At 39.8% G+C, this 14,221-nt stretch overlaps 1 protein-coding gene across 1 annotated transcript in view; it reads right to left on the bottom strand.

Moving 5' to 3' along the window:
* Positions 1 to 1,670: 1,670 nt before the first annotated feature.
* The window catches only part of cdkn2a/b (cyclin-dependent kinase inhibitor 2A/B (p15, inhibits CDK4)), a 31,528-nt gene continuing 18,977 nt past the window's right edge, over positions 1,671 to 14,221 (bottom strand). Inside the window, exons 3-5 of the mRNA XM_061084483.1 lie at positions 4,032 to 4,173; positions 3,627 to 3,859; positions 1,671 to 1,934 (exon numbers count right to left, since the gene is read on the bottom strand). Of these exons, the coding sequence (XP_060940466.1) occupies positions 1,683 to 1,934; positions 3,627 to 3,859; positions 4,032 to 4,173 (627 nt within the window). The 3' untranslated portion in view covers positions 1,671 to 1,682. The remainder of the gene's footprint in view (positions 1,935 to 3,626; positions 3,860 to 4,031; positions 4,174 to 14,221) is intronic.

The following is a 14,221-nucleotide window of genomic DNA, read 5'->3' as shown; positions in this document are numbered from 1 at the left end:
CAACATTATGAACTTATTTTTTAGCAGAAATGGGCGCCAGAGATTTTGACTTCAAAGAGCTGAGGTCACGTTTTGAAGTTCTCAGAATAGTGCAGTGAAATGTGAGCCTGCGCAAGAGTGCATTTCAAAATAAATACAATTTGAATTTGAGTTAAAAAATAATAAATAGAAAAAAAGAAGTGTAAAGGATAAAGTATTGGTGTATTTATGTCTTCTGGATTTGTCAATTCAGATTTGAGTTTCTTATCAAAGTAGGAATGTGTGCCGGACAGAAGTTTAGCCGTTATTATTTCGTCATATTCTTAGCTTGACATGTGTTGGACTAGCAGGTTCCTCTGTTGATTCACAAAAAGTGTGTTCAGGCCTGTAACTCCAAAAGAGACAAAACAGAAGTGTGGTGGGTTTGAGGTTAAATCTCATGTTGAGTGCACTAACTATCGAGGTTGAAATTCAACTATAAGCTAATGGTGAATTTGAGAAAATGTTAGATGCTTATTGTGAATTATTTCATACACATTACAAACTCACATTGCAACTTATCTGAAGTGCAGATTAAACCTGATTTCCTTTATTTAGAAAAAGTATTTAAATGTTACACAAAAATCTGGTGCTTCATTTTTGTAGCTTCTGATTAATTATCAGTTTTCTTTCACATAGTGTCTATTCTAGCCTCCTGAACATTTTCAGTGCAGAAGAATAAATGTTACATTGATCTGATCAGTTTGTTTAACAGTGAAGTCCAGAGCTGCAGTAAGAACATGATAATGAGCCATGAGTCAGAATTCATGCAATGGTTATGTGAAGCAGTTTCCTGCCCAATCGTAAATATAAAAAAAAGAAGCAGCAAATACAATGAAAAGTGACCTAATTAAAAATATTTAAATTTCCTGCCAGGGGCTCACCATCACATTGACATTTTAGGTCTTCAAACTTGTAACAAATTTCAAATATAAATGATCATAGCTTGATTTTTTTAGTTTTTTTCCTCTGGTACCTTAGAGTAAATCAGCCATTACTGCATGTGAAGCATAACCCAATTGCTTTTGCGTCTCTCCACTTTTTAAACACATGATCATTCAAGGGACATTTTATTAAAGTGCATATCCCAGATCTGTTGATGTTTACCAAGAGGAAATTTGACTCTAGGGATAATTTTCACAGAATAGTGCATCACAGTAAAGACGCTAATGTTCAAATGTGCAAAACATTTTCCAATGCCTTTTGTGCTTTTGGTTAAATGGCAAACTATTCAAAATGCAGTGTGCTCATTGGAAGTATGACAAAAATCCACCACAAGCATACATAAAAAATACTATACTATACAAATATTACAGTAAAACACTCAGCTGGATTGCTTATACACTTATTGGAGTATTTCAATGACACAACTGAAGCTTAACAATAAATAAAAACTGAGAAGTGTGACAGCATTTAGATTGTTATTGCAGCTTTTTTTTTTTTAAGCTCGTGTTGTTTGACACGCTAGCGACGCTGTGCCTGTCGATGACCCTGATTTCGTTAGAAGTGAATCAATCTTGTTTAAATGAAATAAATAAATAAGAACGGATCTCACAGCAGTCACTGAGCGGTTCGAGGCGGTTCGAGGCGGCAGGCCTCCGCAGCGGAGCCCGCCTCTCGGAGCTCTGCCTCCCGGTCCACAACGCCCCGCAGCACGGTGGTTTTCACAGATCCTCCAGGAAGGCAACCACGTCCCTGTTGCCGTACTCCTCGGCCAGGTCCACGGCCCGACGTTGCTTGTTGTCCCGGGCCTGTGGGTCGGCCCGGTGCTCCACCAGCAGCCGCACGGTGCCCACATGGCCCGTCCTGGCGGCGTCGTGCAGCGGCGTGCTCCCGGTGCTGCGGTCCGCTACGTTGGGATCCGCTCCGTGACTGAGGAGGAGCCGAGCCACCGCCTCGCTGCCCATCATCATCACCTGCAATAACACAGATAAACAGACTCAGACAGATCCACATGGAATTAATGGGATCATCCTGCAAACATGTAAAAGCATTATAAAAGCAGAAAGTACCAAACATGGATGCATTGATCTGTTTGCAATTTAATAAAAACCCACTGAGACAATAACTAATTTTACTATTGTTTCTCCCCGTTATATTCAAAGGCTATTTCAATCAATCAATCAAGTTTTATTTGTATAGCCCACATTCACAAATCACAATTCGTCTCATAGGGCTTTAACATGGTGTGACATCCTCTGTCCTTAACCCTCAACAAGAGTAAGGAAATACTACTAAAAACCTTTTTAACAGGTAAAAATATGTAGAAACCTCAGAGAGAGCCACATGTGAGGGATCCAGAAGTGCAATAGATGTCAAGTGTAAGAAAACATCATCAGGATTAAAGTTTTTAGCAGCATCGATGAGGGTAAACATTTTTCAATACTATGTTAAATATAGTTAATATAGTTTTTAAATATTTGAGGATTTAAAGTACAAGTACAAGACATTACTATTCAGGACTGACGCTCCCGTTAAAACAACTTCATGAGGCACAAAACCAATAAGAGAAAACATCGTCACATATTAACTACATTGAACTTCCTCCTGCCTAGTATATGTTATAGGAGATATGAGCGTGTGTGAGTCTATCACTGGAGCGGCTGCAATCCTCATCCACGCACTGAAACAACGCAGTAGGAAAAGGCCAGCATCACATTTTACTTCCAAATGATGTGGCTCCTGCGCCACAGGCCTTTTCTAGGCCTCGTTACAACTTTAGTTTCGTTTTCCTCCATCTTACTAACACATTTTATTTCATTCCACTGATTTAAATTGAAAGTTAAAACGTTTATATCCCCCCGCGTACAATGAAGCTTGATTGTGCAAGATACAAATACTCTATCTGGATTTTGAGATGGGTTAAGCTTTTACTTTTATTATTATTTATAATAGAAATGTCAAAAAAGAAACAAAAAAACGTTTAGTATTATATATTATGGTCCGAACTGGTTTTCAGCAGAAGCTCTAATGCTGTTTAACTGCTGCTGTGAAAGAAAGAAAGAAAGAAAGAAAGAAAGAAAGAAAGAAAGAAAGAAAGAAAGAAAGAAAGAAAGAAAGAAAGAAAGGACAGAAAGAAGTAAAGAAAGCTAAAATCAACACCCGCTTGGGTGATCTATTGTTTTGCGGATTAAAGTCACTTACGAGCAAATGGAAGCTTTATTATAATAACAATACTTTCTACTTTGAACGTGACTATGATTCTCCATGATAAGGCCGCTCCTCATCACATGTGGGCCTCATCCAAAACAATGCAGTGCGAAATAAACAGTGATCCAAAGTCACAGCATTCAATGGCTTTAGCAACTCCTGCAATAAATATAAAGGCTCCATAAAACGTGCACTTGTGTTTAATTTAGCTTCGAAGTGAGTTTTCTGAAAATGCTAAAAATGCCTGAGTTTGACCATGAAGGCCCGGGACTCACTGGGATCTGCGTGTTGCTCACATGCGTCGCTTTCTCACCAAATAAGTCAAAGAACAATATAATAAATAACCACAACTCCATTTCCCCCGTTATTCTGTCGCCATTCGATGTTAACACTAGACGCATTTAGGCGTGAAACTGAACTTTTCCCCCGGCCGATGACTCGCATCTAGTGACACCGACCTGCAGAGCCCTGCGTCCGAACCGGTTCAGGCCGTTGACGTCCGCCCCTTCCCGGAGGAGACGCTCCACGTCCCCGGGTCGTCCGGTGGCCGCGGCGGTGCTCAAATCATCCTCCAGAACCATCGCGATGTCCCAGGAGGAGCAGCTCGGAGGACCGGGGAGGCAGCGGGGATCTCCGGGGAGGATCGTGGAGGAGGAACCGTGGAGGAATCGCCTGGGCAGGTAGCGAGATGCTCACTGGAGGAAGAAGCAGCAGCTAATGCTAATATCAACCGTAATGCAGGAGACCCAGGGGAGCGATCCGGAGGTGGGGGGGGGGGGGTGTGTTCGGACCTCAGCTGGTGTGTGAGGCGGGAGGATCGGTCGTGCACAGCGGTCTGTCGCTCGGTGTGTGTCCGGGCTTGCCTCTGTTTTGAATGGGTGACGTATTACTGCTGCATGGAGCTCGAAGCTGCGCATGCGCCCCTGCTCCAGTGAGCCTCTCTTGACAGCCCGATCCGCGCTTCTCCCTCCGTCTGCTCGGCGTCGTGCACACGCTCCTCCGGTGCTACAGAGATAACGGAGGCATACAACTCCGAGCAATGTCCGCCAGCTTCCAGCTTCTAGTGCCCACCTTGTTTATTCACTGCATCTCAGTGGGAATCTGCGGAAAACCCATTATCTGTCAATGCAAAAAGATCGATAACAAATAAACAATCATGAGATTTAAAACTTTAAACAAGCTATAAGTCATTATTTTGTACTAACTCCTATTTTGACATACCAAGTCGTTATTTTGGCATGTTCTGTTTTTATTTTCAGTTACTAACTCGTTACTTTGAGACGCAGAGATAATATTTTCTAGTCACGTTTTCAGATACAAAGTTGTTATTTTGAGCTACTAAGTTGTTATTATGAGATACTTAGTCATTATTTTTGTACTAACTCATATTTTGACATAACAAGTCATTATTTTGGCATGTTCTATTTTTATTTTCAGTTACTAACTCGTTACTTTGAGATGCAGAGATAATGTTTTCTAGCAAGTCACGTTTTCAGATACAAAGTTGTTATTTTAAGTTGTAACTTTGAGATACTAAGTCATTATTTGGAGCTATATTTGAAATACGAAGTCAATATTTTCTACTAACTCACATTTTAATACATCTGTCTTTTTTTTATATATATATTGAGCCGTTGTTTTGTTTAGCAACCTTCACCACTGCTGTGAATGTCGGAGGAGAAACACAGCATGCGAGGCCTCTGTTGGGAGTGTGACCGATAATCGATCAGTAAATTAATGTGTGTGTGTGAGGTGAGGAGAGATGGAATAATGGTTGATAACTGCGTCGATATTGAAAATATAGGATGCAACACGTTCTTCATCAGATTGAACCAGGGATGAAAACTGGAAAAGGACAGGACAAGACGGATACAAATATGAGGTGCAATGTTGCTGATTCAGAATGGCTGTGGGCAGATGAGCGGTTCCTTATTTCAGTCTCATTATGAGTCGTGTTGAGTGATGCTGATTTCAGGTTGACGCGGAACCTGACCAAATTCCAAAATTTTACGAGTATGGAATTGGCCACCAAGTGAATGTGAATGAGAAGAAATATATCTCAACAAAACGGTCATTATTCTAATAAGTTTATTTATACAGCACTTTCTTAACATATGGGCTTAAGACATGTAGAAGAAAGGGACATGAAAAGAAAAGCAATCAAAACAAGAGTGACACACAAAGATAAAACATATGTCAACATTTATAAAAGCTCTGTGATTAAAAAATGCTAAAAGCACTGACAACTACCTGGGAAAGACTCCTTCAAATATATCAAAACTACAGCCCAACAGATGTTAAACTCCTGAAGGCCCTTTTTTATATTTTGATATTACCTCTGGTGGAATCAGAAACTGGCTTCTTTACAAAAGTAAATAGAGGGCATCCCACTGTTTACAAATACCTTGTAACAGGTAAAGGATATGCATTCAAATTTGCATATATTTGCATAGTACAGCGTAAATTAGCATAGTCTGTAGTTTGCATATTTTTACATAGTCCTGCATAGATTTGCTGAGTCTGTATTAAATACCAATTGTATACATGTTTTTAATGAAATTATGTTTTAATGATATAAAAGATGCATAAAAAGTACATTATTATTCACTGAAATTAAAATGATGCAAATATTTGGTTCTCACGCGACTTTCCAGGTCGACAGCAGTGAGCTCACTTGATGTAAGAAGACGTTTCTCGATGCAGCTGCAGCTGGAGGAGCTTTAGGTCATACAGTGTGCTGAGGTCACAGTGTGGTGGTGAGTGTTTTTCAAGAATCGTAATTCTTAGTTTATCTGAGTAAAGGTAAGAGAACAAGTGTGGAATGTGTGCTCGCCTGGGGCCTTGCAGCCTGTAGCGACGGCGTGTGGGTTGAGGTGTGTTGGTTTGGAAGTCCCCTGTGTGCGCATGCATGTGTGTGTCTGTGTGTGTCTCTTTGTGCGTGTCCGGGATTGCAGACATTATGGCTTTATGCCTTTCATGTTCTGTTTAAAGTATGAAAGAGTAAACAGGTTACATTTCTACACAGCAACCAAGGGACTTTGAAGGGGACAATTAAAGCTGGCTTTTAATAACAGCTGAGGCCATCATCAAACATGTCTGCCGCAGCGGTTTCTCTTTGTAGGGCTTGACTTCATGACATCAGTGCATTCGGAACGCTCTTTTGGTCAGAAGAAATGCTTCAGGAAGAAAGTCCTCCTCTTCTTTGCTAAATTTAGAAGCTTAGTTTGGAGGAAAGTGGTCAATAGGGCATTATTGTAATCTGTTGTGAGGTCTTTCTCACTGAACCTCACAAGAGTTACATTCCTCAGTATTGCACTTGGTCGCTTGGTATTTTAATGTTACAGCATATGTCATCTGAGAATGAATGAATAACATTTTTGCCAAATTGGACTTTGCATACTGACACCTACGCTCCACCCACACCACAATCCTCCAGAGCTGAGAAGGGGAATACCTGCTCTGATGCCCAGTGCATGAAATCACCTCCTGCTGACTGTTCGGTTGAAATCCCCCTTTTATTACTTGTTTTGAATGGTTTTATTGTTTGGTCCTTTTTATCACTGACAGATTACAATGTTCAGCACTTCAGAGGTTTACAAAATTCCAATCATTCCGATTGCTTCCGTTGCTGCTAAATCAAGTTTAAAGTGCAGAATTTGCAGCGGCAGAACACAAAAAACGTTTGATGACAGATAACTGAATTTCTAATAGATGTCGGCTGTGGTGAAGTAGAAACTCGATGAGCCTCGGTTGTCCTCACTTGAATATGCGTTTTTATATCAACATAGATCTGTCGACAGAGAAGAAGATTCTTGGTCAAGTACAATAGAAACATCTCAGTATTTATGTTTCTAACTGCTAATCTATCTTCTTATTACAGACGTCTCTGTCTGTCTGTGTTTGGCTTGCATATCTAAAGAACCGTTGATTTTATTGGCTTCATAATTTGCATATAGTGGTTTTGATGGCGGAAGGAGGCGCAGTGTTGACTTTGATGTTGGCACACGCTACATTCAATATGAATTAACTTTGGGCAACAGGCCACCGCCGCCCTGTGGGTGTTACAGCTGGGCCTTTACAAGCCAACGATAATTACTTTTTAAGCACGTTAATTGGTCAAATTAAACCTTTGTGGTTTATTTCATCCTCTTCAGATCAACATTATGTCAAATAAATAGATTTAGCACGATGACAAGTGTGCCACTACCTGTCACCTCCCTTGGTTTGGCCTCTATACTCAGTGCTATCAGCAGCCACTTTGCAGTTAGCTTTTCTCATAAGTTGTGTAGAAAACCACGGCTGCTGATCTCGCTGCGTTTAAGCAACTCTACACGTTATGTGGTATTTCACCGTGCTGTGGTGAGCAGAGGCCCCGGCCCGGCTCACACACTGTCCTTTCACATTGTTCTGTTTTTAATTGCATCTGCCCGACGTTATTCATGTCTCATCCCACTGTGACATTTCCCAGAGGATTAAACATGATTTAATAGAAAGTTTTTCCCTGCGTCGAAGTCTGCGTCTCAATACCAACCTTAATTGCACAACATGTGTTATGGTTCAATATGACTCATGTATTCCAGGGTTAAGACCTTGACACTGATTCAACCCTTCCGCCGCTATTTGCAGATTTCGCATTACATCAAAGGCACCTCACAAGCCGTGACTTAGGTTAAACACACAATTTGGGAGACTGTATTGCAGATAAACCCTTTGTTATGTTGACACTTTCCATGAGCAGAGGGATAACAGCCAGACAGGGGGAGGGTTCTGCTTTATACTTTGAGGTTACCACACATAATTGATCCATTCATTCAGTCTGAATGTGCAGCTAGTCTGGAATACCTTCTTCTTACCTCGTCTTACATATTTGCTTAAATTCAGTAAATCACAAAAAAAATTAAAGGGGACTTGAAAAATCTCTACCAAGGCTGATTGTCCAATTTATCGCTTTATAGCATATCATTTATAATTAGTTTATTTACTAAGTAGGGATCCTGCTCATTAATCAACAAAAAAAAGACTGTAAATGAGCCAGAGTTAGCGTAAGAAACTTATTTGAATCTGTTGTCCCTGTAGCCAGTTCTAACAACCTGAAATAAAATATAAATGACCTTCCTCATATAATTACAAATATCAATTCATATGTGTTAATCATATTATACAGCCAAATTAACTTTTCAAAAATGTTCATGCTTTTACTGTACACCCAATATAAATAAGCAAATAATTCATGATTAAAATACATTATAAAAAATCAATACATTGCAACATATTCCCTTTATTGTTAATGAGACATGTAGCTCACAAATGTAAAACCCCAAATCAGAAAAAGTAGCAACGGTATGTTACATTCAAAATTAAAACTGTGAACAGTGATTTATAAATGATCTTCGACCTTTATCACAATAAAAACAAAACAAAAGCACATTATTTGACATTTGACCTCATGAATTGTATTGTTTTTTCCAAATAAACACTTATTTCCATTTTGATTCTTGGAACATATTCAAAAAAAAAGTTGGGACGATAAATCATTTACCACTTTATAATCTTGCCAATCCATTTCCCGACACTTAAAAGATGTTTAGGGAATTAGCCAATAATGTTTTATTGCTTATAGATAAAGAACGGTTCTTGATGCACTGTCGTCTGAGGGATCGAAGAGCACGGTTAGTCAGCTTAGGCTTGAGCCCTTGCTCTTTATGCCCTGAAATTCCCCAAGATTCCTTGAATCTTTTAATGATGTTATGTACCGTAGAGGATGAAATATCCGAATCCCTTCCTATCCTTCTTTGAGGAACACTTTTTTTAAAAATTTCAATAGTTGGCAACTGCCAATCCTCTGCCCATCTTCGCTCCTAAAGAGCTCGGCCTTTCCTGGATGCTTCTTCTGTACCAAATCATGATTACAATGACCTGTTGACATCACCTATTTCAAATCACATTTTTTAACCATTCTACCTCATTACTAGCTGCCCTCGTCCCAACTTCTTTGGAATGTGTTGCAGGCCTGAATGGCAGGAATGGATATATATTTACAAATAAAATGAAGTTGACCAGACAAAACATAAAATATCTTATGTTCCTACTGTCTGCAATGAAATATAAGTCAAATAAAATTTAGAAATCACTGCTGTCTTTTCATTTTCATTTTCCATACCGTCCGAGCTTTGGGAGTTGGGGTTGTAATTTAAAATGCTATGGTTTTTTTTCTAAGTAGGTATAAAAGCTATCTTGTGTAGAATAAATACAATAATAACTAAACAAATGGATTTGCACACAGCTGAATGAAATAACACATATTGTCTACAATACAATCTAAAGCCACAAATACACATGTAAACTACATCACATGTGATACAGACATTACATGATATAAAGATACATCTCCTAAACTGAATTCACTCTAAAAGTTAAGTAGTTTCTGCTTTTTATTTTAGTAGTTCTGAAATTCTTAGTTATCTGATATTGTAAATGACTGAAGATAATTTATCCAAGCGGAAGTAGCCTCAGATGAGTGAATGCTTTGTATCGCTTTTTTGAGGACAGTCAGACAATGGTTTGCTTCATGAAACCCAAACACTTGAAACTGTTTTTTTGTTTCCTCTGGTTATGACTCTGTGTTAGAACAAATTCACACTAAATGCTACTTTATGTAAAGGACAAGGATTTACGCGTCATATCTTGTGTTACATTTAATAGCAACACCACAACATGTATTACTGAACGGCTGCCTGGCAAATGGTTCTCTAACCAGACTGGTCTCATTCTGTGAAAAGTGTCTCTAAATATAAATCTGGTTATCTAACTGCACTGTGTTATTTTGTGTTTGTGATGCATTACATTTTAATTTAGGCTGCTCCTATCTAAATAGGAGATTCATCACATGCTTAAGCTTTTCATCACAAGATAATTTAGGGAGATGCTGACATATTTTATGGCAAATCAGTTTAATAATTCAGTGAATACTGAGTGTAGATGATAGTGACACATTTACCGTCCACTGGAGGCGTGTGTGATATTATATTATGGATTTTGATGTACATTCCCTTGAATGTGTTGTGCTCATTGAATGTCAAGCACAGGGGAAAAAAGATTATCTGGCCTCTTGGTAAATGTGGCATTACGCCCTCATGGTAACTGAACATTTTCAGTGAACATTTTCTTACTAATAGGGTGTGGGACGTTGGGGTCACACATTATTTCTGTTTTCTTTAGACCTAAATTGAGTCTGGTTCTGCTTTCTTCCAGTGGATGCGGAAGTTTTTTCTCTTCACAGTCGCCAAAGTGCTGCCCATTCTGGGAACTATTGGGTTTGTCAATAATTAATAGGGTCTCAACGTTCTATGTAAAGTGCCTTGAGATAACGTTATAATATGATTTGGTGCTACACACATAAAAATGAATTGAATTGAAATGTGAGAGGCTCGGTCTTTCTCTGGAGTTTCAGACACAGACAAAGACGTCAAGAGAGCTTTTGGTGATAATGACCGAGTCCCGATGCGTTGTGAACAAAAAACACATGATCTGTGCTGCAGAAGTCATACGTCCGGCCTCTGCCTGCTGCACCACCCCTCACCTCCAACCCAAGCTAAAACAACAAAGCCCAACACTCTTAACTCATGCCAGAAGTCAATAGGAGCAGATTGAGAACAGGACTTTGCCCCTTTTCACTGCTCCTCAGCCCTCTGTCTCTCTCATTAGGTTATAGCCCTGTACAGTTTGTGTGGGGTTTACTTGCCAAACACAGACGGCACAGTAAATCATAGTGTTTGGGTGTGATTGTGTCTGTTGAGCACGTACACACTGACAGTAACTGCTCAGTGAAGTGTGGTTTGCCTCTGTGTGTGTGGGTGGAGGTCATAAAATTGATGAGCTGTGTCAGAGGCATATAAGGCCACAGATTTTCAGGGATTTGCGTGGAAATGGAGATCCGGGCTGAGGAGAGAGGAATCGCTGTAAGCACCGCGGCTTCGCTTCCGCTTCCCTTTTCCTGGTCAGCCAGTCACATGCACACAGAGCAGTCACCGCCCACATACAGATATGACTGCCTCGAACCGCTGGGCAGATTCAGTAGACGTGCGGAAATAGATAAAGGAAAGAATGAGAAAGCATACAAAGAATAAACTGTCCAGTACGTGGTTAGAAAGTTGACTTAGTTTAGCTCTAACTATGTGACGGACCTGGAGGACACACACTGATCCTGAAATGTGTGTGGAGATATTAAAATGTACTGGATGGTTGGTTTATGGTGGTTTATTTTTCCAGCTAGTGGGCAGGATGAAAACACACTTATCCAGCCTGGGTCATAAAGGCAGCCTTGGAGTAGTTTACATTACATTACATTTTATTTAACTGATGCTTTTATCCAAAGCGACTTACAATAAGTGCATTCAACCCAGAGGGTACAAACCCAGAACAACAAGAATCAAAAAAGTACAATTTCTTCAAAAATAAAGCAAAACTACGTGTGCTATAAGTAAGTGCCATTTAAGTGCTACTAAATTGTTAGTTTCGAAATTTTATTCAAGGTATAGTCGGAAGAGGTGTGTTTTTAGTTTGCGGCGGAGGATGTGTAAACTTTCGGAAGTCCGGATGTTGATGGGGAGCTCATTCTACCTTTTATGAGCCGGGACAGCAAACAGTCGTGATTTTCACTTCCACCTTTCAGTAATCATTAACAGGAAGGTGACATCATTCGTTCTTATTATGTCAGCAATTAGTGGCAGCACCTGAAGGTCATGCAGAAAAGAAACAGTGGCTTTATGGCACGTAATTGTCCAGCAGAAACATGTGTTTTCATGTTGCTTGTAAGAAAGATTACGCATTAATGGATTGATTACCGTGAAACTTGGTGGAACAAAGCGGTGTGGGTCAGGGAAGAACTTTGTTAATTTTGGTGTTGATCTAGTGAGGATCATCATTTTTTTTCACTTTCTGTATCATTGCAAAATAGTGTGTTTTTCAACATTGTCGCAGATTTCTAAGGGAATAGTTTGTCCATCTTGAGGAAAGTAATCTGTCGTATTTCTATCTGTCAGTGCGTAATTTGGCGCAGCAACTGTCGCACTTTGGCCTCAAGGAAAATTTCCCTATGGGAACAATAAAGCGATTAGATATTTGATTAGCGGAGGTATGTGTTGTACTGAGCAACATTCTAGTTTCATTTGCGACAACCTGCTGACAACACATCTAGGCTGCTGACTCACCGGGCGGCGCATTGTGGCAGAGGTTTCGGTTTATGGCCTTGTTAAAGGTTGATTACAGTCAGTTGGTGTTGTCAGGTTGTTTAGGAGGGAAGCACCAGGGAAATCTTTGTAAAGAAAATACATTATTGTCAAGTCAAAGCGTCATTATTAATTAATCCCTTAATGTCACCTTTTTGTATTTTCTAGCTGACTGTCTTTTCACTTTTCCTTTGGTTAAATACAACAGTGTGCAGCTAAACACCTGGTTTAGCTTATATGTCAATATATAATTATTTGCATAAATTTGTATTTGAAATAATTGTATTACTTGTAATCATGATTTTCTGTGATTTGGAAACATAGAAAATAATGATTTGGTGAGAAAAAAGTAGTGACAGCACATTAAGGCTGACTCACAGGGAGTCGGGCTGAGTTTTCAGATTCGGGCCTCGATAAACTTGGGCCTTTTCTTCAGCTCAGCACTTCCCCTCATTGAGTTCCAGCCAAAGTGAGTCACGTCTGCCAGTGGAGGTATGTCTGTGTTTCTGTGTGTGTGTGTGTGTGTGTGTGTGTGTGTGTGTGTGTGTGTGTGTGTGTGTGTGTGTGTGTGTGTGTGTGTGTGTGCGTGTGTGTGTGTGTGTGCGCGTGTGTGTGTGGCCAAAATGCCTTTGTGCTCTGCTGAGAAGCGTGATATTTATAGAGAAGAGAGATTAGTAAAGAAAATAAAATAAATCTGACGGTAGACAATTTCATGACGCTTCATCCTGTAATTCCACATGTTTTATCAAAGTATCTATACCTCCCTCTTTTATGAGAGACATAAAAGAACATGCATTGTGTTTGTATATTTACAGAGCAGAGCATGGAGATAATATGCAGCTCCAGCAGACACACTTGCTGTGTGCTGAGGGCAAACTCAGTTGTCTCTGTTGTTTTTCTTTTCCGGTGAACAAGGAGCTCTGATCTTAGACTGATGACTTTGACTAAGAACTTGATGATGGGCTGCGGCTGTGGCTTTGACGTTAGAGTGGTTGCTTCAGTTACCAGAAAATCTGTGGTTAATTCAGCTTGCCAAGTTGTCCATGGGCAAGACACTGAACCCCAACTTGCACCTGTCGGCAGTTTGTGAGTGATACGTAATCGAGATAGTGCTACACATAGGTGCATTGTATAGATGAGTGAATGGCCAAACTGTCCTGTAAACTACAGTGAGTGATCATCAAGACTAGAAGAGTCCAGACCATTTACCAGGATTGGTAAAAGTAAAAGCTTTAAAGGTTCAGTGTGTAGAATCTAGTGAAATCTAGTGGTGAAGTTGCATGTTGCAGCTGACTACCCCTCACCTCACCTTGCTTCAATAGAGAGGACCCGCTCCTGTTGTAAATATACTGTAAAGTATTTAAATATAAAGGACTCAAGAAAGTGCCATTTAAGTAGCACTTAAATGGCACTTACTTATAGCATTTTGTAGTTTTGCTTTATTTTTGAAGAAATTGTACTTTCTTGATTCTTGTTGTTCTTGGTTTGTACCCTCGGGGTTGAAGGCACTTATTTTAAGTCGCTTTGGATAAAAGCGTCAGCTAAATGAAATGTAATGTAATAATGTAATGTAATTTGGATGAAACACACTAGTGAAAACATCACCAGGATTATTTAATGTTAAATTTCTGCCAATAGATCCCTTTAACTTAAATCTTTCACTGAATTTGCCTCATAATCATCTGGCTCCACACACACACTTCAGCCGTGTATGCTGACATCCTGTGTGGTTGAGAGACGGGGCTGTTCATTGACTCATCTGAGACTATCACTCAGCGGAGTGATATCACTCACCTCCATTCACAAGAAGGTTGTGGTTGAATCCT

Source organism: Limanda limanda, chromosome 2 (assembly GCF_963576545.1).
Source record: "Limanda limanda chromosome 2, fLimLim1.1, whole genome shotgun sequence".
Lineage (NCBI taxonomy): Eukaryota > Metazoa > Chordata > Actinopteri > Pleuronectiformes > Pleuronectidae > Limanda > Limanda limanda.
Note: the sequence above shows the minus strand (reverse complement) of the source record. Positions and strands in the feature narration are given on the sequence as shown.